At 58.6% G+C, this 22,181-nt stretch overlaps 2 protein-coding genes across 4 annotated transcripts; one reads left to right on the top strand and one right to left on the bottom strand.

The window, feature by feature from the left end:
• Window positions 1-328: 328 nt before the first annotated feature.
• Window positions 329-14,428, top strand: ZNF395 (zinc finger protein 395). Of its 3 annotated transcripts, XR_014317249.1 has the most exons (11): window positions 1,243-1,638; window positions 5,440-5,686; window positions 7,433-7,620; window positions 7,916-8,028; window positions 8,594-8,829; window positions 8,921-9,021; window positions 9,727-9,997; window positions 10,677-10,769; window positions 10,861-10,964; window positions 11,194-11,413; window positions 11,530-14,428. XR_014317249.1 is itself a non-coding variant. In XM_082757432.1 (10 exons), exons 2-10 carry the CDS (start codon window positions 5,450-5,452, stop codon window positions 11,303-11,305), a joined length of 1,455 nt encoding a protein of 484 aa, XP_082613558.1. In that variant the 5' UTR covers window positions 329-394; window positions 5,440-5,449; the 3' UTR covers window positions 11,306-14,428. The 3 variants fall into 3 exon arrangements, 2 of the variants coding, with proteins under 2 accessions (XP_082613558.1, XP_082613557.1); XM_082757432.1 differs by lacking the exon at window positions 1,243-1,638 and adding an exon at window positions 329-394 and having other exon boundaries at window positions 11,194-14,428; XM_082757431.1 differs by having other exon boundaries at window positions 11,194-14,428.
• A 1,525-nt stretch (window positions 14,429-15,953) lies between these two features.
• PNOC (prepronociceptin) lies at window positions 15,954-21,583 on the bottom strand (the record flags this gene model as incomplete). The annotated part of the gene is made up of 3 exons (XM_082755500.1): window positions 15,954-17,017; window positions 18,130-18,544; window positions 21,464-21,583. 3 exons carry the CDS (start codon window positions 21,581-21,583, stop codon window positions 16,965-16,967), a joined length of 588 nt encoding a protein of 195 aa, XP_082611626.1. The 3' UTR covers window positions 15,954-16,964.
• Between the last annotated feature and the right edge of the window lie 598 nt (window positions 21,584-22,181).

Raw genomic sequence — 22,181 nt, 5'->3', positions numbered from 1 at the left:
CGGCACGGCCCCGCCACGCCTCGCCGCTTCCCCCCTCCTCCCCCCAAAAAACCCAAAAAATCCTTTTCCACCTCAACAACTCGGCTTGGGGGGGGGAGATCTGAGGGAAAAAGGGATATGGGGAAGCTGTGGGGGCTGCCCCCATCCCTTTTCCAGCCCCTTTTTCCCTCCCAGCCGGGACTTGGGCGGCTCGGGGAGGGGGAGGATGATGAAGGGGAGGGGAGGATGATGAAGGAGGGGGCAGGATGATGAAGGGGGGGGCGCTTGGAGAAGGCGGCGGAGCCAATGCGCAGGAAGGGGCCGAGCATGTGGGGAGTTGTTTACACCAGCCCGGCCCCGGGAGCTTTAACCCGGCCGCCGGCGAGGAAGGAGGGAGCCACGGCCCCAGCACGCCGTGAGTAGCTCGGGGACAGCCGGGGAGGAGACCCCCGGGGTCCCCCCCACACACTTTATTCCCGGGGGTCCCCCCGTTGGAGACCCAGCTTTGCGCCTAGGGTCTTCCCCCCTTGCTCTTAGGGTCCCCCTCTTTGCTCCTAGGGGTCCCTCCCCTTGCTCTTAAGGTCCCCCTCTTTACTCTTAGGGTCCCCCCTTGCTCCTAGGGGCCCCCTCTTTGCTCCTAGGGGTCCCCCCCTTACTGCTAGGGTCCCCCCTTTGCTCTTGGGGGTCCCCCGCTTTGCTCCTAGGGTCCCCCCCTGGAGACCTCCCCTTGCTCCTAGGGGTCCCCCCCTCTTGCTCTAAGGTCCCCCCTTGCCCTTAGGGTCCCCCCCTTGCTCTTAGGGTCCCCCTTTGCTCTTGGGGGTCCTCCCCCCTTGCTTCTGGGCTCTCCCTTTGCTCTTGGGGTCCCCCCCTGGAGGCCCAGTTTTGCTCCTAGGGTCCTCCCCCCTTGCTCTAAGGTCCCCCCTTTGCTCCTGGGGGTCCTCCCCCCTTACTCTAAGGTCTCCCCTTGTTCTTAGGGTCCCCCCCTTTGCTCCTAGGGGTCCCCCCCTTGCTCTTAGGGTCCCCCCCTTTGCTCTTGGGGGCCCCCCCTTGCTCTTGGGGGTCCACCCCCCTTGCTCCTAGGGGTCTGCCCCTTGCTCTTAGGGTCCCCCCTTGCTCTTAGGGCCCCCCCTTGCTCCTGGGGTCCCCCCCTTACTCTTAGGATCCCCTTTACTCTTAGGGATCCCCCCCCTTTGCTCTTAGGGTCCCCATTTGCTCCTGGGGGACCCCCCCCAGCTGCCGGCGTCCCCCCTCTTTCCTCCTAGAGACCCCCCCTTGCTCCTGGGGCTCCCCTCCCTTTGCTTTTAGGATCCCCCCCTTGCTCCTAGGATCCCCCCCTTTTACTCTTGGGGGTCCCCCCCCCTTCCCTTTACTCTCGGGGTCCCCTTTTGGGGTCTCCCCTTTTTTCCTCCTGGGGGGGTCCCCGCTCCTTCGAGCGACCTCCTGGAGGGGAACCGGGGAAAGGCGGGAGGGGGATAACGAAAAAAAAAAAAAAAAAAAAATTTAGAAAATTAAATAAATAATTAAAAAAAAAAAAAGCAAAGAGGGGGCGGGAGCGGCGGTTCCCGCCCGGCCGGGCCGCGCCTCCCTCCAGGACCGGCGGCCGCGTACGTGCGGCGGCCTCCGCCGGGGACACCGGGGGTGGGGGGCGGCCCCGCCGAGGTAAAAAGGGGGCTTGGGGGGGTCCGGGGAAGGGGCTGGAGGGACATTGGGGACCTCGGGGGATCGTGGGGACCCTGGGGACCACCGGGAGGGGACCGGCAGCCGCCCGCCGCCCGCGCTGCGCCACGGGGAAACCCCCCCCGGCTTCCCTCCCCCCTGTGCCAAAGTCCTGCGGGGCTGTGCTGGGCCCTGTGCACGCCCCCCCCGGCATTGCAACCCCCCCCTTTTCACTTACAACCCCCCCCTTTTGCATTGCAACCCCCCCCCTTTCCCTTGCAACCCCCCTTTTTGCATTGCAACCCCCCCCCTTTTCCCTAACAACCCTCCCTTTCCCTTGCACACCCCCCCCTTTTGCATTACACCCCCCCCTTTTGCATTGCACACCCCCTTTTAGCCTTGCAACCCCCCCCTTTTCCCTTACAACCCCCCCTTTTGCATTGCACGCCCCCCCCTTTGCCTTGCAACCCCCCCTTTCCCTTGCACACCCCCCCATTTTCCCTAACAACCCCCCCTTTTGCATTGCAACCCCCCTCTTTTCCCTTACAACCCCCCCTTTGCATTGCACGGCCCCCCCTTTTGCACTGCACGCCCCCCCCTTTCCCTTGCAACCCCCCCTTTTTGCATTGCAACCCCCCACTTTCCCTTGCAACCCCCCCTTTTGCATTGCAACCCCCCCCTTTCCCTTGCACACCCCCCCTTTAGCATTGCACGCCCCCCCGCGTGCCCCGCCCCCCGGGAATGCCCGTTGCACGCCCCCCCTTCCTTGCACACCCCCCCGTTGCACGCCCCGCCCTCCCCGTGCTGCCCCGTGCGTGCCCCCCTTTTTTACCCCCCCTTTATTTTCCCCGTGCGTGTCCCCCCGCCCCACGCACACGTGTCCCGCGTGGGGCCGCCCTCCGGCCCTGCCATCTTCCCCACGTGCCCTTGCACACCCCTTGCACACCCCTTGCACGCCCCTTGCACGCCCCTTGCACACTCATTCGGCCGTCGGTGCACGCTTGCACGCGCAGCCACACGTGCGTGCGCTTGCACAACCCCGCGTGTGCCCACCCGCCGAGCCCTCCGGCCGTGCCATCTTCCCCACGTGCCTTGCACGGCCCTTGCACACTCACTCGGACGCCCGTGCACGCTTGCACGCGCGCGTGCACTCGCACAACCACACGCGGGCGTGCTCGCAGACCCATTTGCACGCTCGCACGGCCCTGCGCGCGCTCGCACAGCCCCGGGCGCGCTCGCACAGCCTTGCACGCGCTTCCCCGGCCTCGCACGCGCGCGTGCAGCCTCGTGCGCTTGCACACCCACGCGTGCACGCCCCACGCCGCCTCCCAGCCGCTCTCGGACCCGGCGAGCTGCCGCCCTTTCCTTCCTGGCCGCCTTCCCGCGGGGCCGGGCTCCCCCGCAGCGGGGGCCCCTTTCCCGGGGGGAAACCTCGCCGCCAGCGCCCGCGCCGGAAAGTGCAATTTTTTTTCTTATTTTTTTTTTTTAATTTTTTTGGGGGGACATTTTCGGCCTTCTTCCCAAAGCTTTTTCCACGGGAATCACCCGGCAGCGGCCCCCCGCCGCCGCTTTTCGGGTTGTCGAGCGCTTGGGTACGGTTATGGCTGCTCGGCTTGGAGAGGGAGGAGGAATTCGGACGGGGTTTGTGCTCCCTGCTCCGGATCCTGGCGCCGCACCAAGCTGTTGCGTTGCCGCTCCCGGCCGCTTGCCACCTCTCTTAGGAGCTCTTTTTTTTTTTTTCTTTCTTTCTTTTTTTTTTTTTTTTTCTCAATAAAAGCCCAAACTTTGCGATTCGCTCCCGATCTCTTTCCCGGCCGTCTGCGCGCGGCCGTGCCGTGGCTTGTCAGGAGCTCTGGGGGGAGTTTTGGGGCGAGAAGGGGTTTTTTGAACCGGGAAAGCTGAGGGTTTATTGTCAGTTATTGCAGCACTTAGAGGCTCTTAAAAGATGGATTTTATGGTCGGCTGTGCTCATCTGCGGTGCTTTGTGGCGCGAGTTCGGCTCCGTTTGAAGGAACCTGTACTTTTTTTTATTATTTATTTTTCAAGAAAAGGGGGGGGAAAACCGGGCTTTGCTGGCTTTGCCGCGCACGCACGCAGCAAAAAGCGCTTCCCGCTGCGGACCCGAAGCTCAGCACCCGGGTGCTGAGCTCCAGGCTTTGGCTTTGCCATCCCCTAACCTTCCCCGCGAGCCAAACGAAGTTCTCCTTGTTAACCGAGCGGCCTCTTCTTGCCCCCCGGGCTCCGCTCCGGTGCCGGCTGCTGACGTGCCGGAGCTGGAAACTCGCCGTCCCCAAAAAAAAAAACGCACGCCCGGGCATTGGAGCAAGAAAATAATTTGGGAGCGGTGCCGGCGCTGACCCCTGCGGCGCCTGATTGCAAACAGCTGGGAGGGCTCGAGGCGGCTCCGGCGGCGGCGGCGAGCCCAGCGCCCGCTCCTCGCCTCGCTTTTTGTGTTTTTGGGCTCCGGGCGGAGCGCCGAAACGGGATCCGGCCTTCAAAGGACGGGGTCTACTGGAAGCAGATGTGGCTCCAAGGCCCGAAAGGGATTTTGGAGGGAGGGTTTTGCGCCTCCGGGTCGCAACCGTGCCGCTCTCCTCCTTCCCTGTACATCAACGCGTGCCGCGGGCCGAAATTTGGGGCTCAAACCTCCAGGAGCAGCAGCAATCCTCCGAGGAGCGGTTAGCAAAACCGCCGCGTTTCTCCCCAAATCCTCGCCACACGGATGATGCTGGAAGGAAGCGTGGTCGGGGGCTTTTGGGGCTGGCATTTTGGGGCTGGCAGCGCCGTGGTGCTTGCGTCCCCTTCCATCGCGGGGAGCTCCCCGCCGCCTCCTCCTCGTCCTGCTGCCTGGCTCCGAAGGCGCTGTTAATTTTCTACCCGGGGACAGGCAGATTTCGGGGGAGGACGGAGCGAGCCGGGCGCGCGTGGTTGTTCATAAAGGACCTCGTAAATCCCGGGCGGCCTTTGAAGCGGGACGGGGTTTGGAGTAACCCTTCCCGGGACGGTGTGCCCAGCTCAGATGTATCAAAATCCTTGCGTTTTGCAGTAAAACACCGCTTCTCTGCGACCCCAAACTGAGCATTTCTTGCCTCAACCCTGGGCTGGGCAGCAGCAAACCCCCACAGCTGGGTCTGGCACCCTGAGGGATGTGAGGGGTTTTTTTTGGGGTGAATCCCAAGGCACGGGGGAGATGCTGGCTGAGGAGTTGTTGCAGTGGCCTTGGCTGCACCAGGATGCGTTGCCTGTCCCCGTACCTGGATTTCTTTTGGTTTTAAGAAACCCTAAACCCACTTTTTTTCTTCTAAAACAGCAGCAAAAACTCTAAACCCAAAGAAACAAGCCAGAGAAGGCAGCTGTCGGCACGTGCTTGCTAGAGTCACACCAACCCGAGCAAAAATAGGCTGGGAATAGTTACAAAAGGATTATTTAGACCAAAATGCCCCAAAGGCTACGTTTTTAAGCAAAATTGGACAGGAGGACGTGTCCGTTTCTTGACCCTGGGAGCTCAGGGCACGAGGTGCGAGCTTGCAGGAGGCTTCCCCCAAAACCCCGAGAAGGTGGCGTGGAGGAAAGGAGAGCGTCGTGGGGGGCCTTTTGGTGTGGAATCGGCAAAAACGGGGCTTTTATGGGCACCGTCCCCACGTGCCTGAGTCTCTGGATGTGTGCAGAGCTGTGGCTTTGGCTCCCAGGGTGACGCCAGCGAGGGGAAGCACCCCGTCGGGATTTTGGGGTGCTGCTGCTGGTTGCACATCGCGGTCCTGTGCTGGAGATAACCTCCCCGTGTCCTTTTTTCTCCTCCTGCAGCGTGGCCGAGATGGCGAGCGTGCTGTCCAGGCGCCTGGGGAAGCGCTCCCTGCTCGGCACCCGCGTCTCGGCGCCCGACGGGGTGCTGGTGGCCCCCCAAATCCACGCCTTGCCCGCCGACCTCAGCCGGCCCCTTGCCCCCCTGGCACCCCCGGAGGACGGATCCTGCCCGCAGGCGGTGGAGGAGAGCAGCCGGGCACCGAGATTCCCCAGCCCCGGGCACCATCAGCTCTGCGCCGGGCAGCAAGTACGTAAGGAAGCTTTTGGTTCGGGGCAGGGGGAGAAAAATCGTTTTTTTTTTCCCCTAATTAAAGGTCCCGGGGGGAGCTGTAATTGGGGAGATGTTAATGGGTGTTTGTGTGCTTAGCCTGGGCTGTGCCTGATGGATTTGGGCCACGTTGCTTTGCGCAGAGCCCCGTCTGCTGCCTCCAATCCTAAAAGTGGGTGTCCGGAGAGGACCGGACACTTTCCTCCAGTATTCTCCAAACATTTGAGGCTAAAGGAGATGGATTTCACACCTCATATCCTCCCCCAGTGGACTGCTCCTCCCTGAGCTTGTCCCATCTCCCCAGCATCCATCCTAACACCTGCAGGCACCCCTTTAGAGGAGGGGAATCCCCCCTAGCTCCTGCTTGGGCTTCGAGCTGCATCCCTGGCAGCTTTTTGCCCTGGGATTTAGGGTCTGCAGGTGAGGACCTACCCGGGAAAGCAGCCCCTGGGGAAGAAACGGGGGTGACAGCTCCTCTAAAACGTCACCCAGACGTGGTGACACCCCTGCCTCTTGTCCCTGAGGGCCGTGCTTTGACCTGCGGCAGGGAGCAACGCGTGTTCCTGGCTCCTACCCGCAGAGCTGTAAAAGTTTCTCTGGGCAGAGCTTGTGAAACGCTGTGTAAATAAGGCCCCTGGTGGGTTTTCTGGCTGCTCCTGCACCCAGCAGGTTCCTCCTGCCCCCTGTTTATGAGCTGCGGGACACTGGGAGCTGGTTTCTCTGATGTGCTCCAGCTTGGGGGGATTTTGCCCGCTTGCTTTGGCTGCTGGAAAGGACTTTAAAACAGCAACAAGGAGGGATTTCAGCAGCACAGCTGGGTTCTGCCTTGGTGGCTTCGCAAACCGAAGGAGCTGGGCACCCTGCGTGGTGCCCAGCTCAGGAGGATGGATGGTGGTGGTGGGGAAGCCTCGCTCCTTGTTTTTGGGGAGCATCAGGAAGGGGTACGGGCTGCAGAGGCTGCGAGGAAGGTCAGATGGGTCCTGGCACTCCTCCTTCACCCTTTTTCCTCCCCGTTGTTCCTGCTGGATGTCCCACTGAGATGCTCTCAGGCTCTTTCCCTGATCGGTGTCTGGGTGCGTGTGTCCGTCCCGTCGCAGTTCCTTGGTGTGACACCCTCGGCGTTCCTCTAAAGAGGGCTCCTGGGCCTGTAAATAGCTGCAGACACACGCAGTGCCTCCAGACAGCGACATTTCCACCAACAGAAACATGCTCGGGGCTGCTAGTGGCGCAGAACAGCCCGGGAGAAGCAAGTGAGCCTCGGGTGAAAGAGGAGGAGGCGAGCTCTGAGCATCTCCTCCTGCCCGAGAGCAGCGACGGGAGGAATCGAGGTGCAATTAGAAGGTCCCTGCGCCCAGGAGACCTCTGTTCCCTGGCTTTTCATCCCCTCACCTACGTGTTTTCCCAATTATTGTAATAATTGGGGGCGCCTGCCACAGGATGGCGTGCAAGGAAAGCCAAACCAGAGGAATTAAGTGGGGAAAAACCCGTCCAGAGTGGTGATGCTCTGTGAATGAGCTGAGGTTGAGATAACGTACCAGGGAGGGGCAGAGCTTTCAGCAGCAGGGTTGGGGTGAGCCCTGGCACCCCTTTACTTTGCAGGGCCAGCTCTGAGACAGCCTCAATCCCAAATCCCCCTGCTCTGGGGACATCACACGCAGGATTTCATCAGGTCAGGATTTCTGACGGCACCAACAAACCTCCCCGCGTCTCCTTTTCCTTTTCCAGGTTCTGGTCGCCTACAACGGGCAGGAATTCGCGGGGCTGGCGGAGCAGCACGACCCTCCCAGCGACAAGGTGAAGGTGCTGCAGCCCGAGCAGGGCTCACACACGTGCTGGAGGATGCAGGACACGCGGCCAGATGCCACCGAGGCGCTGCAGAGGTCGGTGTCCAGCAGCATCGACGTCCCCAAGAGGTACACGCCTCGGGCTGGCTCGGTTCTCTACCAGCAGAGAGAGGTGACGGGGGTATCTCTGCTTTATCAAAGAGTGGGTTATCCTCAGAACGGTGCAGTTTAGGATTAAAGTGGATTTATTTCCTGCTTTGGGGGAGAAAATGGCCTTCCTGGTGACTTAAAAACGACCCCAAGCCCGCAAGGCGCTGGTGGGAGCCGCGATGCCGCCGCAGGTCGCGGCTCCCCTGCTCGTGGTGGGTTTTTCCTTTGCTTTTTTCTGCCCTGAATTTTACATTTCTGTCCCCCCACGGTGCAGGAAAGACGATGCGGCCGTGGAGATGGACGAGATGGTGGCGGCCATGGTGCTGACGAGCCTCTCCTGCAGCCCCGTGGTGCAGAGCCCTCCTGCCAGCGACAGCGGCATCCCCCGTGAGTGTGCATTAAAAAAAAAAAAAAACAACACACAAAAAAACCACTTTTATTATAAGAATGACAACATCTACACTCAAAAATGGAGAAATACCCTGGTGCTTTCGCCAGCCTGGGCTGGGATGGATGCAGCCCAGAGGAGCCCGTGGTGCTGGTGCTGTTTGGGACGGCGCAGACAGGGTGACCCTGCCCTCCGTGACCGTCCTAGGGTGGCCGGGGAGCCCCGGGGTGGGGAGCACCGCCCGGCTGCTCCTTTTTTTAGCGGTGGTTTCATTCCCGAGGAGTCAAATGGAGCCCGGGGGATAAAAATAGCAGCTGGGAGCCGTGGGAAGTGTGCGTGCCCCAGCGCTGGCCGCCCGCTGGCTGTGGACGAGGAGGGGGAAGTGGGGTAAAAGTGGGAGCTGGCACCGAGCAAAAGCACAAAGGCTTCGTGTAAAAACGTGAAATAAATAGAAGGGAAACGTCCTCACGGTTATATCCAGCCTCGGGGCTGCTCTCAGCCCTCTGGGGGGGGGGGTTTGGTACGCCCTGGAGTGACGGTGGCTGCGTGTCCCCCTCCGTGCAGCCTCGCGGGCCGCGTGCGATCCCTGGAAGGAGAGCGGCGACGTGTCGGACAGCGGCAGCAGCACCACCAGCGGGCACTGGAGCGGGGGCAGCGACATCTCCACCCCCTCGCCCCCTCACCCCGAGGGCAGCCCCAAGCACTCCAGCGAGGCCCTGAGCTCCCCGCCGGCTGACGACGGCTTCGAGACCGACTCCGACCCCTTTCTCCTCGACGAGCCGGCTCCGCGGAAGAGAAAGGTAGCAAAAAAAACCAGAACCCCCAGGACAGCCCCCCCCAGGGGCTGTTGTCACCCAGCTGGGGGTGACACGAGGTCTGTTTGTCCCCCAGAACTCGGTGAAGGTGATGTACAAGTGCCTGTGGCCGAGCTGCGGCAAGGTCTTGCGCTCCATCGTCGGCATCAAGCGGCACGTCAGGACCCAGCACCTGGGGTAAGGCCCAAATTTCACCTCCTCAGCCCCTGCCCAGCCTCCAAACCTCCGTGCCCTGGTGCCGAGTGTGCCGGGAGCCACCAATTCCTGCACTAAATAACCCAAAAACCAGAGGTGCACCACATCTGTGCAGCAAGCTTGGCGCTGCTGCCACTTGTCCCCTCCGTGCAGCAGGAGCTGGGCTCCAGGACGGGAAATTTTCAAGGGCAAAAGTGCTCAGGGTTAGTTTGTGCAGCTCAGGTCTGCCTCAGGCACCGGATTAGGGTGTGGGGAGCAGCTTTGCTGTTGCAATTCTCACCACAGCCTCCGATTTTTTATCCTTTTACGCATTTTTCTCCTCTTTTGCATTTTGAGTGCTCCGGGAAAAGTGCTGGCAGTGGGTGCAGCGGTGGTGCAGGACTGCCATCCAGTGCCAAGAAATGCAGCGGGACAACAACCAAAAAAGCCCTGGGCTTATTTTTTTTTCCCTCTTGGGCAAACCTCAGGGCTTCACCTGCAGCCAGCAGTGCCTGGTCACCCCGCTGGTGTTCCTGGCGGCGCTGGAAGATGCGCTCACCTTCCTTCCACGTGCTGCTGCTGTCACAGAGGCAGAATCCAACAAAATGCTTTAGCACCTGCAGGCAGAGCCCTCTAATCTTGCAGCACCTCCCTCCCCCAGCCGCAGGAGCTGCCTTTTCACCCCTCTCCCCCTTTTCTCCCTGGCAGGGACAGCGCCGACTCGGAGCAGCGGAAGCGGGAGGAGGATTTCTACTACACCGAGGTGCAGGTGAAGGAAGAGCCTGCTCCGGAGACGGTGGCAGCCGCCAGCCCCACATCTGTATCCTCATCCTCTCCCATCATCATCCAGCAAGCCCTGGCCAAGCCCGAGGCTCTGCTGCTGGAACCGCCGGCGTTGGAGCCGGCTCTGGCCAGCAGCGCTCTCAGCCAGTCTGCACCCAGCTCCTTCTGGCACATCCAGGCCGATCACGCCTACCAGGTGAGCTCCAGCCACCCTCCTGCCCTCTTAGCAGGGCTCGGGGGCTTCAAGGGGGCTCAGGGGCTGCTGCTGAGGTTGTTCCAGAGCCAGGGGAGCTGTCGGCCTCCGCTGTTCCCCTGCAATTACCCGGCGGTGGTATGCAACACGCCCTGCTCCCGGCAGATAGAGCCCGGCAGGAATGCGGCCGTGCCGGATCCTGCACGTCCCTGCTGCTCGGGGAACCTGGAGATATGGGGTGGTGGCCTCGTGGCTGGTCCCTGTCCCATGTCCCCTGCCCCAGCGGCGCTCGGAGCTGCAGGGGCTGAGCATGGGGGGACGGATCTCGAAGCTGCGTGTGTTTCCGTGCCCACCCGGGCACTAAAGTAAAGGCAGAAAGCTCCTTGGAGCCTACGTAAATGGGTGAAAAAATAAATAAATCAGGCACGTGTAGGCTGCTGCCTGTGGTTTGGCGTGAGCCCTGCAAGCAAACGCAGGAGCAAAGAGGCTCTGCCCTAGCAAAGGGGGAACGCTGCCCGTGCCCTGCCCTGTGTCAGCAGGAGCCACAGGAGGGCTTGCACCAGGGATTTCCTTCCCACCCCCGGTGCTCCCAGTTTGGCGGTGCCCCATGCTGGTTTGCACGTGGGAACGGGACCCCCAGGGCTAACGCTGACCCCTTTTTTCCCCCCCTTTCTCCCCGCAGGCCTTGCCCTCCATCCAAATCCCAGTGTCCCCCCACATCTTCACCAGCATCAGCTGGGCCACCGCCACCTCGACTCTCCCGTCCCTGTCACCGGTGAGTCCTCGTCGTTTCCCCTTGGTCTTTGGGGAGCTCCTGGGCTCCCTCCTGGGTTTATAAATTCCCCTTTTCTGGCTGTCCCGTGCAGGTGAGGAGCCGGTCGCTCAGCTTCAGCGAACCCCAGCCGCCCACGCCGATGCTCAAATCCCACCTGATCGTCGCCTCGCCGCCCCGCGTGCCCCTCAGCACCAGGTGAGGGTCCCGTCAGAGCAGGAGGGACGTGTTCCCAGCTCACCATCCCTTGTGGATGTTCAAGGAGAGGCTGGACGTGGTGCTTGGGGACACGGTTTGGTGATTTATGATCCTGTGATTCCATGAAAACGATGCTCGGTGGCACTTACAGGGCTTGAACCTGGGTATAGCGGAGACGTTACCCGAAATTTCACAGTTTGGGGTAATTTTCGGCTTCTTCCCTTCGCAGGAAAGTCCGCGGTGAAGCCAAGAAGTGCCGTAAGGTGTACGGCATCGAGCACCGGGACCAGTGGTGCACGGCTTGCCGGTGGAAAAAAGCCTGCCAACGCTTCCTGGACTGAGTCTTCCCTCCCTGCTCCTCCCCGGGGAGCACCGGAGTCCCTCACTGCTGCAACCAGGGACCTTGGAGGCACCTCCTGGGACTCCAGAAGAGACCTCCAGAGCTGCGTGTAAATTCCTCCTTCTGTATATTGTACATCAGCTGGGTTTGCTCTTTTTTTTTTTTTTTTTTTAAAAAAAAGAAAACGTTTTCCAATTTTTTTTTTTTTTTTTTTTAAACGTGAAGAATTATCTCCCTCTTGTACAGTAAAAACTGGGGCTGGGAGGAAGAAGCTGGTGGCTCGGCGGTCAGGGGGAGCTCCTAAAGGTGATCTGGGGACCAAAGAGCTTCCTGCATTTCCCAGGTCAGCACTAAAACCTCCTGAACCGCCGCGCCGGGGCCGGGGTGAGGCGTTGAGGCAGCTTTCCCTGGCCCTTGGCTCCCTAAAAAGTGCAAATCCCTCGAGTCCTTTAAGGGACGGTGTCGATAACAATGAGAGCTTTAAAAAAATAATGCTGTTGGGCTGTTGCTAGCAGGGCAGGGATGATTTTTGGGGCAGGAGTCACGGGTTTCCCTCCCGGGTGCCCGTGTGGATGTGGGTTTTATTCGCGTTGTGTCGCACGGGAGCTGTGCCTGTCTGGTTCCAGTTGGTTTGGAGGGAAAGAAAACATTGTAATCAGGAAAATTATTGGGGTTTTTAAGGCAAAAGCAGCTGTTCCTTCTCATTTTAGGCTCTGTACCTCTGCTTTGCTCCGTGAAAATCTCCACCGTGGCCCTCAGCGTGTCTTTCGAAGCCAGGCTGAACAAACTCGGTCTTTTTTAAAGAAGTTCTGGCTTCGCCAGTAACAGGCAGCTGGGAGGACTGGGAAGGGCTTTCCCTCAGCATCACAGCACGGTCCCAGTTTTGGCAAACCAAAATTCGCTTCGCACCCCATCCGCAGCGGGGCAAGAATCTGGACTTTTTTTTTTCTTGCTGCATTTTTTGGATATAATTTGATATTTGCGGGTTACTCACAGCCCATAACCCTTATCCATCAAGCCGAGAGCGATCCCAGCACGAGGCTTGAGCCCGGGGTGATCTTAAGGGCCACACAGAACAACTAAAATCCCCTTTAAAACCAAATCGTGTGGCTCTGACAAATTATTTTGCTCCTGGATGGACGCGAGCCCTGTCGTTGAAGGGGACAGGGGAGGCGAAGCGGGTTTATCTATACACGTGTTACTGGTGCTTGTCATCCTTTTTTTTTTGTAATTTTATATATACAAACAGAATATCATTCCAGAACCTCTCTTCTCTCCTCCTGGAGCCTGTGTGAGGCTGGGGTGATGGAAAAGCCCTTTCCTCTCCTGCTGGCATCGTCCATCCGCGGAGCAGGGCCTAGCACTTTGCTACAACACCGGGTTTTCAGCCTCTTTTCCCTGCGTCCTGGTAGCAATGAGCTGCACGGCGGGCTTCTTGCACTACTCAAAAACTTGTTTTTAGCTTTGTTTTCTTTTCCAGAACGCCCCCAGGCCTTTGCTGCCAGCTGATCTTTGGGTCGCAGGGCCAGCAGGCCCCAAATTTGCCGCTTTTTGCCCCGCGTTGCCCAGCCTTGGGAAGGGCACGGATGGGTTTTTGGTGATGCTGAAGGTTCAGGTGGGCTCTCCGTGGGGTTTCCAGAAGTGAAAAGTGCTGCTTTGGGAAGTCCCCCGCCGCACCTCGCTGCGTTTTCTCTTCCCAAATTTTAAGAGGCTTGAAGCAGCACCCGGAGCACGGACATCAAACCCCAAAAAGGGGGAATTTGTGGCTCCCTCAGCCCCCGTGCCTTCGCTCCCACGACTCGGAGAGACCCAGAGGTTTTCCCTTCTTGCTTTCCGTGCCCTCCCTGCCCCGAAACGGAGGTGGGGGCCCTGTTTTGGGGCCCCACCACTCAGGAAACCCAAAGCAGGGTGCAGCGTCCGACAATCCGCACCAACCCCTCGCCCTTTTTCTGCTTCAGGCCGGGGTTTTTCTCGCTGCCGGGAGCCTGGGCTTGTGAAAAAAAAGGAAATTTTCTGCTAAAGGTGATTTTTCTAGGAAAAAACGTGTCAGTGACTCTGGAATAAGCAGGCGTGCGTGGCGTGCTGGGTCCCCGGGTGCGACGGGGGCATGCTGGAACCCCCAAAAATTTGGGGGATGCTGCCCCCGCCACCCCCCAGCCCGTGCAGTGCCTCCTCCCCCAGGGAATAGCACTTACTGCCAGGGTTTTCCTGCACAGGAATGTTTTCGTATCAGTGTTTTATCCAGGGGGTGGGAGGCGCCTACAGCTGATTTTCTGAAGGCTTTTGCGGTACAGACATAACTGGACAAAATCGTCCTTTTGCTCGTGGCTCTTTCCTTTTTATTCTCTTTTTTTTTTTTAATGGCAAAACTGGTGCAGGGTTGCTTTTTTTTTCTTTCAGTTTGGGACTATTTCATTGTTGTTTTTTTTTACACTTTAAACCAGAAAAACCTTCTCGTCTTTCTGCAGCTCCCACAACACCTGTCGGGTTGGCTGGCCTCTCATTTTTTTTCGCTTTTCCCTCCTTTCCCATCCCTTTTCTCATCATTTTTTTAACTCGCTTCCAACCAGCTCTTGACCATCTTTCTGCTCTCAACCACCTCCTCTTCAGCCCCAGCCTGGAAACTCAGCTTGGAGAGTTTTCCCTGGTCCGCCTGCCTCCCACGTGTATGTATGTATATAGGAACCTCTTAATTGGGCACTAATTGGAGGCTGCTCTCCCTCTCCAGCCCAGCCACGGTGACACCCCGCTGCTGCCGAGGGTGCTTGCACCCCGAGCGGAAAACCCCAGCACAGGGTGGCCCCGTGCTGGCACCCAGCGCCCCGTCACCATCACGAGGTGACATCGGGACGGGTGCCAGGCGGTGGTGGCACGGGGAAAAGGGGTTGGGGACGTTTGTCCCCGTGCTCCTGCGGGCCCCCGCTGCCCGGCCGGGCTGGGCTGATGCCGTATCGGTGAATTTTCTGTCTTCTTCGGAGCTTTTTTCTCGGCTGTCTTCCAAGTATTATTTTTATTGGGAAAAAAAAAAATAATTAAAAAAAAATAAATAAAAATGTGAAATGTAATTTTTACAGCAGCAATATGAAATATATTTTATAAGAAATAAAAAAGAAAAGTTGCCTGACGCCTCGCTGGCTCTGCCTCATCCTTGCGGCCCCGTGTCCTGGTGCTTTCTTGCCCTGCTCGTGCTCATCCCTTAATATTTCTTCCCCGTTGGCACAACCACTTCTGGCACCACTAGATAGCAGTGTCCGCCCGCCGATGGCACTGCCTCTCCTTCCTGCAGCACATGGCTCTGCTTCCTTTTTTCCTCGGGGGGTGATTTTCCTCCCCCAAAACCCCAAATCCATCGAATTTCAGCCTGAAAGCTCATGGAGAGGTCGGCGCATGCCAACCCCAGCAGGTTTTTGGGGGGCTCTGCAAGGTCTTGCAGCCCCTTGCAAGTCGCTCTGTTGACTTCAGAAGCTGCCTTGTGATGCAAAAAGCCTGGATAATTTTTTTTATTAATATTATTTTTATGCATGGAGGTGAGAGAGGATGTGGAGAAGGAGAAGAGGGTGGGAGGAGAGGTTGAAATTTGGAGAGGAGGGCTGAACGGGGGCACAACAGGTGGCGATGCCTGCCTTGCAGGGGAAAAGGAGAGGAGAAAAATAGATATAAACTGCACCTGGGAGCACCAAGGGGATGCAATTCCGAGCACTTCTGCAGGGTTTCGTGGCCCCATAGCAGAGGGATTTGGGGGACACCACCAGTCCCAACTGGACACGGGTGAAGTGATGGATGCCCACTGTCCAAAAACTCCACACGAGCCCCCTCTCTTCACCTCCTCCGTGGCTTTGCAAACTGGGACCGAACTGGGGGCACTGGGGGCACCCCATAGATTAACCCCGAGCCTCCTGGCGAGACCTGGCCATGGCATTTTGGGGACGACACTAAAAGCCACCCAGCACCACCCGCGATGCCACCACCTCCCCAAATCCGATGGGGACTGGCACCGTGACACCCACCAAGCGGTGCCCTGCGAGGCAGGGAGCCCAGACCCCAAATTTTCCCCTGGGGACACGGTGTGGCAGAAGCTGGAGCATCCCAATGTGGGATCCCTCATCGTCCCGACCTAAAGAGGATGGGACATGGCATTGGGGACAGGAGCTGTGTGGCACCCCGGGGACGAGGTCTGGCATCGAGCACTGGGGTCACTGCTGAGGGGGACGCTGCTGTGTCCCTCCTCCCACTTTTAAGCTAGAAAAAATCCCTTTTTCCCCCCAAATAACCCCCCGCTCCATCCCTTTTTGCCCCATAGGCCACGCGTGCAATGGCGTGACGCCCCCTGAAGCACCGTCACTGCCCATACCAGAGGGGATCTCTGCTGGGAATCACGCACATTTCCAAAAATCCCCTTTTTTTCCCTAAAACCACGCCATTTCCCAGCTGAGGGGGGCGAATTGAGCCCCCAGGGTGGGGGGCAGCAGGGACCTTGCGCTGCAAGCGTTGACCCAAGTGACGGTCGCCAGTCGCACTGAGATCGTAGAAACAGTAAACTAATTTATTAATCCTTTTGCTATGTACAAGTTTAATGGAGAAATCTTTGTATGAAACAATTAAAAAGAACAGGAAGGGGTGGAGGGGGCGAGATTTTTTTTTTTTTTTGCTCTTTTTTTTTTTTTTGTTGTTTCCAGGGGGTTGCGTCGGGTTCTTTTTTTTTTTATTATTTATCATTTTTTTGGTACAAACGGCGACGAAAGGGACGGCGCTGCGGGGGAGACCCGGGCGCGGGGCACGCGGGACATGCTTCGGGCAGCAAATTAGGCAGGAAGGTCGAAGGAAAAGGTGAGGGGGGACACCCACGGCTCCGGGGGGTCACGTTGGGAGCCCCCGGGAAGGCAGCTGGGACGCGATACATGCCGGGGGGACGCGACAAGAGACGCACGCGCGGCTGTGTTGCTGAGCAAAGAAGTCAACCCCGGAGTCCTTATCAAACCTCAAGGAAAGCGCAAAAAAAAGAAAAAAAAAGGAAATAATAAATTATATTGAAAATAATTAAAAAAAAAAAAAAAAAGACCACAATTTTATGTGTTTTCTACCCAGCCCTGCACCGTGCTCCGGTGCCCTCCTGTGGGCGCACGGGGACCGAGCCACGGTGGGATGCGACCTCTCGGTGTCTCAGCATCCCCCAGCCAAAAAGCTGGGGATAAATCCGGATGGGGTGTGGATAAATCCCCCGGCAGGGGGCTGGGGCTGGGAGGGGATGCCCAAAAGCGTGCAATAATAATTTTGGAGAGGGGAACAAAACCAAAAAAGAAAAAAAAAAAAATCTATTTTCCGCTATTTTCCACTGCGTCCAACTTGTGGGGTGTTTCCAATGGCCGAGCGAGGTGCGAATTTTGCAAAAAATCCCGGTTTTCTCTCTCTCTCTTTTTTTTTTTTTTTTTTTTTTTTTTTTGGTGGTCCCCCTCCCCGCCGTCCTCGCTCCCGTGTCCGGCGGTGGCCGAATCCTTCCCGTCCTGGCTTAAATTGCTACCGAGTGAAGAGCGGTCACGGGCGGGCACCCAGGTGGCTGCTCCCCAGAAGGGAGAAAAGTGATTTCTGAACGCGTGCGAGTCTGAAGCGCTTTGGGGTCCGTCAGAGAGAGGTGGAGGCTGCTTGGGTGGACAGGAGCAGGGCTAATTTTGCCTGTGCCTGGTGGTGGCGGGTGCCGGGAGGCGGTGCCGGAACGCTACAAAAAAAAAAACAGAAAGAAAAGAGAAAAAAAGAAGAAAAAAAAAAAAAAGAAAAAAAAAAAAAAAAGAAATGCAGCTGAGAGCGGAGCGGGAGAGGGGCCGGGATGCTCGGTCCCGGGGGCTGCGGGGCCGGGGAGAAATCCCCTAAGTTAGGGAGATGCCTCGCAGCATAAAAAGAAGAGAAAAGAAAAAAAAGATTAAAAAAAAAAGGGGAGGGGAATTAAAAATTCCCCCAAAACCTCAATTTTGGGTGTTTTGGGAGGTGGGTGGCCTCGCTGGGTGCAGGGCAGGCGCTGGGGGCTCTGAGCATCCCGACCATCCCGGCTTCTCCTCCCGCCGGCACCGCTTTTCGGGGGCTGCCCCCCCCTCGCTGCTAGATTTGGCCAACATAAAGCTTTTGGGAGGCTTCATCTCATTTCTAAAAGCAACAGGTTTGGCTTTTCTTTGATTTTTTTCCCACTTTTTGGGGGCTGAAATGTTCTGTGTACCTATTTGGTGATGGGGACAAAACCCTTTCGCCCGTCACCCCCGTGTGACCGATGGCAAAGGGACTTTCCTGGGGCTGTCACCGAGCCAGGGACATGCAGCCTCGCCTCGTGGCTTGGTCTTTTCAAGCCATTTTTAATTTTTTCCCCCTCTATTTTTAATTTTGCACCCGTGGGAATGGGGAACGCAGCGCTGGAGCATCCCCACCCTGATCCAGCGCCGCCATTCAGCGGGGCGAAAACAGCATTTATTGGGCAAAACCCGACTACTAGGAAAAAAAATAACAGAAAAAACACACAGCAAAAAAAAAATAACAAAGAAATAAAAGGGTCTGGGGATGGGTGGGGTCTTTTGGGGCAAAACTATGGCGTTTTGGGGGGAAGGGGGTGCAATGAAAAACGAAATTCAAAATAAAGCAGCCATCGCTTCCTGGAGAAGAGCGGGCGCGCGCGGGGCCGGCTCGCGATTCCTAACGGAGGTTTTGGGGCTGGGGCTCTGGGGGGGGCAATTTGGGGGGTTGGGTTGACTTTTTTGGCCATGGCAGATCCACCTCCAAATGGGTGCCGCGGGGCCGGCTAGATCTCGTTGTGCTCGCTGAGGTCGCCGGCCGTGTCGTACTCACTGGAGCGGGGCGACATGCCCAGGTACTGCTTCAGGAACTCGCTAAACCTCTTCTGGTTGTTCCACTTCCTCGCCGACTTGCGCACCCCGATGAAGCCCCCGTACCGCTTCTGCACCCCTCGGGCCGCCGGCCACGAGCCCCTCGTCCCCCTGGGGAAGCCACCGCCGAGCCGCCGGGAAATGTCCTCGTCCCGCGACGGGAAAGCGCCCGGCGCCGTCCCCGCGCCTCCGTCTTCGGCGTCCCGCCGCCTCAGCAGCTCGCTTACCTGCAGCGGGCTCGCCGCCTCCGCCGGCCCCACGGCCCCAAAAACGCCAGCCCCGGTGGCCCCCGGCCTCGGGGAGGCTCGGTTGGAGGCGGCGCACATCTCCCAGGTGGCCCGCGGCACGGCCTCGCCTTCGCACTCCAGGATGCAGACCTGCGCGGGGAGACACGGGGACGGGTTTCGGGTCAGAAAGCCCAAAAGGGTTTGGGTTGGAGGGGAGCTTAAGGGTCAACAAATTCCAGCAGCTATGGGGGCTGCCAGGGAGGGGGCACTCACGGATCCTTAAGGGATTTCCTAACATCTAACCCAAACCCACCCTCTTTCAGCCTAAAACCATCACCCCTGGGGTCCTTGGGCATCCCCCCACTTCTATCCCATCCATCCTACTGGAAGACACCCCAGAAAATCACCAGCAGCTCATCAACGCTTGCCATCCATCATTTGGTCCCAAATCCAGGGTTTTAGCCAACCCCAGGCATCCCAAACCCCTTTCCCCACTTCCCCACTGCACCCCAAGCTCCGGTCCCGTCCCGTCCCCATCTACACTACCCTTGCCCATGGCCATGTGAAGGGAGGCAGCCCCAAAAGCCTTATAAAAGCCAAGGGAAGCCAGACATCTCCCTGCAGACAGCTCTCGGGGTGGCTAAGCATGACTTCCCCTCCATAAATCCACGCTGGCTGCTCCCGATGACCTTCGTGTCCTTTGTGTAATGCTTTCCAGGATGATTTTTGGGACCGAGGTGAGGACAAACCAGCCTCAGCCCCAGATCCTCCTTCGTGCCTTCTTTCCCGAGTGCCTCCCCCGTGTCCCCAGGAGCCTGTCCTGCTCACCACATCCCTCCAAAGGCCATCAAGACGTGGCCTTCGGGCCATCAAGAGCGACCTCACCACGCCATCACGCTTCCTCAGCACCCAAGGGCGCGTCCCACCGTGGCCGGGTCTCATCCCCTTGCAAGGGTCCACCAAGACAGGGCGCAGGGCCAGCTGGGGAAAGCATCCGGGAGAAACCATCCAGGAGAAGACCCCAAATCAATCAATATCCAGAGAAATTGGGGCTGGAGGGCACGGAAGGAAGGGCTCGTCTTCCTTGGCCTCGTCTTTCCAGCCCAAGTTGGCTTCGTGGCGGGCTCTTCCAAATGTTAAACACCAACACGAGGGGACCTCTGGCTGAAACGTGGTCGTGTACGTCTCAAAGCTTTCAGAAATGGTCATCTGCAAGGCCAAAACCCTTGCAGAACTGCTCTTTGCCATGGGATTGTTGAGTTTGCTGGGTGGGAGGTGCGACAGGTCCCCAGGTGGTGTCCCACGTGGAGCTCAAGCACGTGGCTCTGCAGCAACTCGCAGTTTCCATGTCTGAGATCAACCAGGCTCTTCGGATAAAGAGAAAAAAAAAAGGAAAAATAATAAAAATAATTGTCCCAAAGTGCCTTTGGGTCTCGTTCACCCGCAGCAGTCCTTGTGTGGGTGTCCTGGGCCAACACGAGGTCCTGCCCCTGGCATCTCCAGACCTTTGTCACCGCCTCCTGCCGATGCTCGGCGTCCCGACCGTGCCCCAGATGGGGACGAAGGATGAAGGACATTGCATGCAGACAGCAGCTCCAGCTGATAGGCTTGGAGAGGAATCACCCAGGATGTCCAGCTGGAGGTCATCGGTGTCCCACCATCCATCCACAACACAGCCCCGTGGTCACCTCGGGGTCCTCAGCCCTCGTGCTGCTGCCTTAATTCACGTGGAAACGGCTTCTGCCACCTCGTGGTGTTTTGGAAGTCCTCCAAGCCAGCGCTGACCGATGCTCCTCCGTGTCCAGAGGCAAAAAAATAGCTGGGGAGGCTGCCTCCCACCTTGGGTTGGCATTTACGGTGTCACCGTGGGTTCGCACATCCCTAGGTGGCATCCTGAAGGCCAGTTCCACCAGCTGCCCTGCCCCAAAGTGGCCCCCATGTCCCCAAAGTGGCCCCAAGACATCTTCAAGGAGTCTCTGAGGTGGCCTTGAGGTGTATCCGAGGTGGCCGTGGTGGCCCTGAGATGGACCTCGTGTCCCCAAGGTGTCGCTAGGGTGGTTCTCAGGTGGCCCTGGTAGACCCCAAGTGGCTCTGGTGGCCCCAAAGTGGCCCTGGTGGCCCCAAGGTGGCCCCAAGACATCTTCAAGGAGTCCCTGGTGACCTCGAGATGTCTCCAAGGTGGCCTGAAGGTGTATCTGAGGTGACCCCAAAATAGCCCTCGTGTCTCCTTATTGTCCCCTATGTCCCCTCATTGTCCCCAAGATGTCCCAAACCACCCCATTTCCCCCCCATCCCACTGATCCCCAGCGCCAGGGAAGACAAAGCAGGAGGGGAGAGCCCCTTTCCAACCACAAAACAACAATCTGGACCCAAATCACCGCGATCACACCCCAAATCTTGCCTCTACCGGGGCCGAGCAATGGGGTGGCTGCGACATCTCCATCGAGCCTCAGGTCCCTGCTTTTTTGGGGTCCATTTCCCACCTTTGGGGGCTTCCCCCGTGGTTTATCGGTGCGGAGAGGAGAGCGGCAGCGAGGAGGCGGCCGATGCTTCCCCGTGGGCGGCGGGGGAACGGGGAGGGAAGCCAAAATCTCCCGGCCAGAGCCCGGCCACGGCTCAGCGGAGGGGAAAGGGAAGCATCACGGGCAGGGACAGGCTGATTCATCCCTTTGCAGCGTGATATTTTCGCCCTCACTGCGTCTCCCCCGGGCTCGACAGCCCCTGTGGATGGCTTTTGGGGGCTTTTTGGGTGCTGGTGGCTCTGGCGGGGTGCGTGGTGGCGATGCCGTGAGCCATAAGGGCAGGAAAGCTGGGGATGAGGGGGGTTTGGGACCCTCCCCAAACCTCCCCATGGCCATCAGAGCTTTGGGGCCAGCACTTTTCCAAGCCGCCCCTTCCCTTGGGACCATTTAATAAAAACCCTTAGGCATGGCCACAGCATTTTGGGGTGCCCACGGGGAAGGGCCAACACCACCACCCCCCTCATCGCTCGTCCTTCCCACCCACCCCACGAACCCGGCGCCTTTCCCAAGGACCCCAAACCCCCAACCCGGTACGGGGGGCACTTACGAGGACGTCGAAGCTGTCCCTGTAGAGGTGGCGGTCGCAGCGCAGGCAGTCCCCCCGGCAGTCCCCCCGTGCCCGGGCGAAGAGGCAGAGCAGCAGCAGGTCCCAGAGCACGGCCCTCATGGTGCCAAAAAGCAGCAGCGGCTGCGGCCGGAGGAGACAAAACCCCGTCAGCCCCGGCACCTCCTAAAGGGGTAAGGAACAACGCTCAGCCCTCCCCAAAATGATTTATTTTTTTATTTTTTTTTTTTTTAGGGGAAATGATCCTCTCCTTTCCCCCCCCGCCCAGCTTCGTTTTCCCCAGGCTATCCCATGTCAGGGCTTATTTTAGCGCCAGGACGTGGCGGGGAGGCACGTCGGGGCTGTCCCCGAGCAGGACACCGCTGGGGCTGGGTGAAGGGGAGCCCCCCGCCTGCCTTTCCCTATTCCATTTCCCCCTCCCCAACCATTTCCGAGGGGGCATTTTGGGTGCTGACCCCCCCGTCCCTATCCCGGGAGGTCCCGATGCGCACCGATGTGGGCATCGGTGGCACATGGTGGCGAAGTGACCTGGCCGTGGCCGAGCAGCAAACATTTTCCTCCCGGATCGGGATGATTTCACCCCATGTGTCCCCACAGCCTTCTGGTCCTCAAAAAAAAAAAATATTTCCCAGCTTTTCACAAATTTCTGACGGGGTCCAAAACCCACGTGCTCGGCGGCTTCGCCCCGGCGTGGGATGCT

The sequence above is a fragment of the Aythya marila genome (assembly GCF_965140915.1).
Source record: "Aythya marila genome assembly, chromosome: 3".
Taxonomy (NCBI): domain Eukaryota; kingdom Metazoa; phylum Chordata; class Aves; order Anseriformes; family Anatidae; genus Aythya; species Aythya marila.
This window is presented reverse-complemented; position numbering and strand designations above follow the sequence as displayed.

What these genes read in the sequence shown, in the direction of transcription:
- ZNF395 (XM_082757432.1), top strand. Translation starts at nt 5,450, where the DNA reads ATGGCGAGCGTGCTGTCCAGGCGCCTGGGGAAGCGCTCCCTGCTCGGC. An exon ending in AGGCCGATCACGCCTACCAG is followed by an intron (nt 9,998 to 10,676) that starts GTGAGCTCCAGC and finishes TTCTCCCCGCAG; the next exon opens with GCCTTGCCCTCCATCCAAAT. An exon ending in CTCTCCCGTCCCTGTCACCG is followed by an intron (nt 10,770 to 10,860) that starts GTGAGTCCTCGT and finishes TGTCCCGTGCAG; the next exon opens with GTGAGGAGCCGGTCGCTCAG.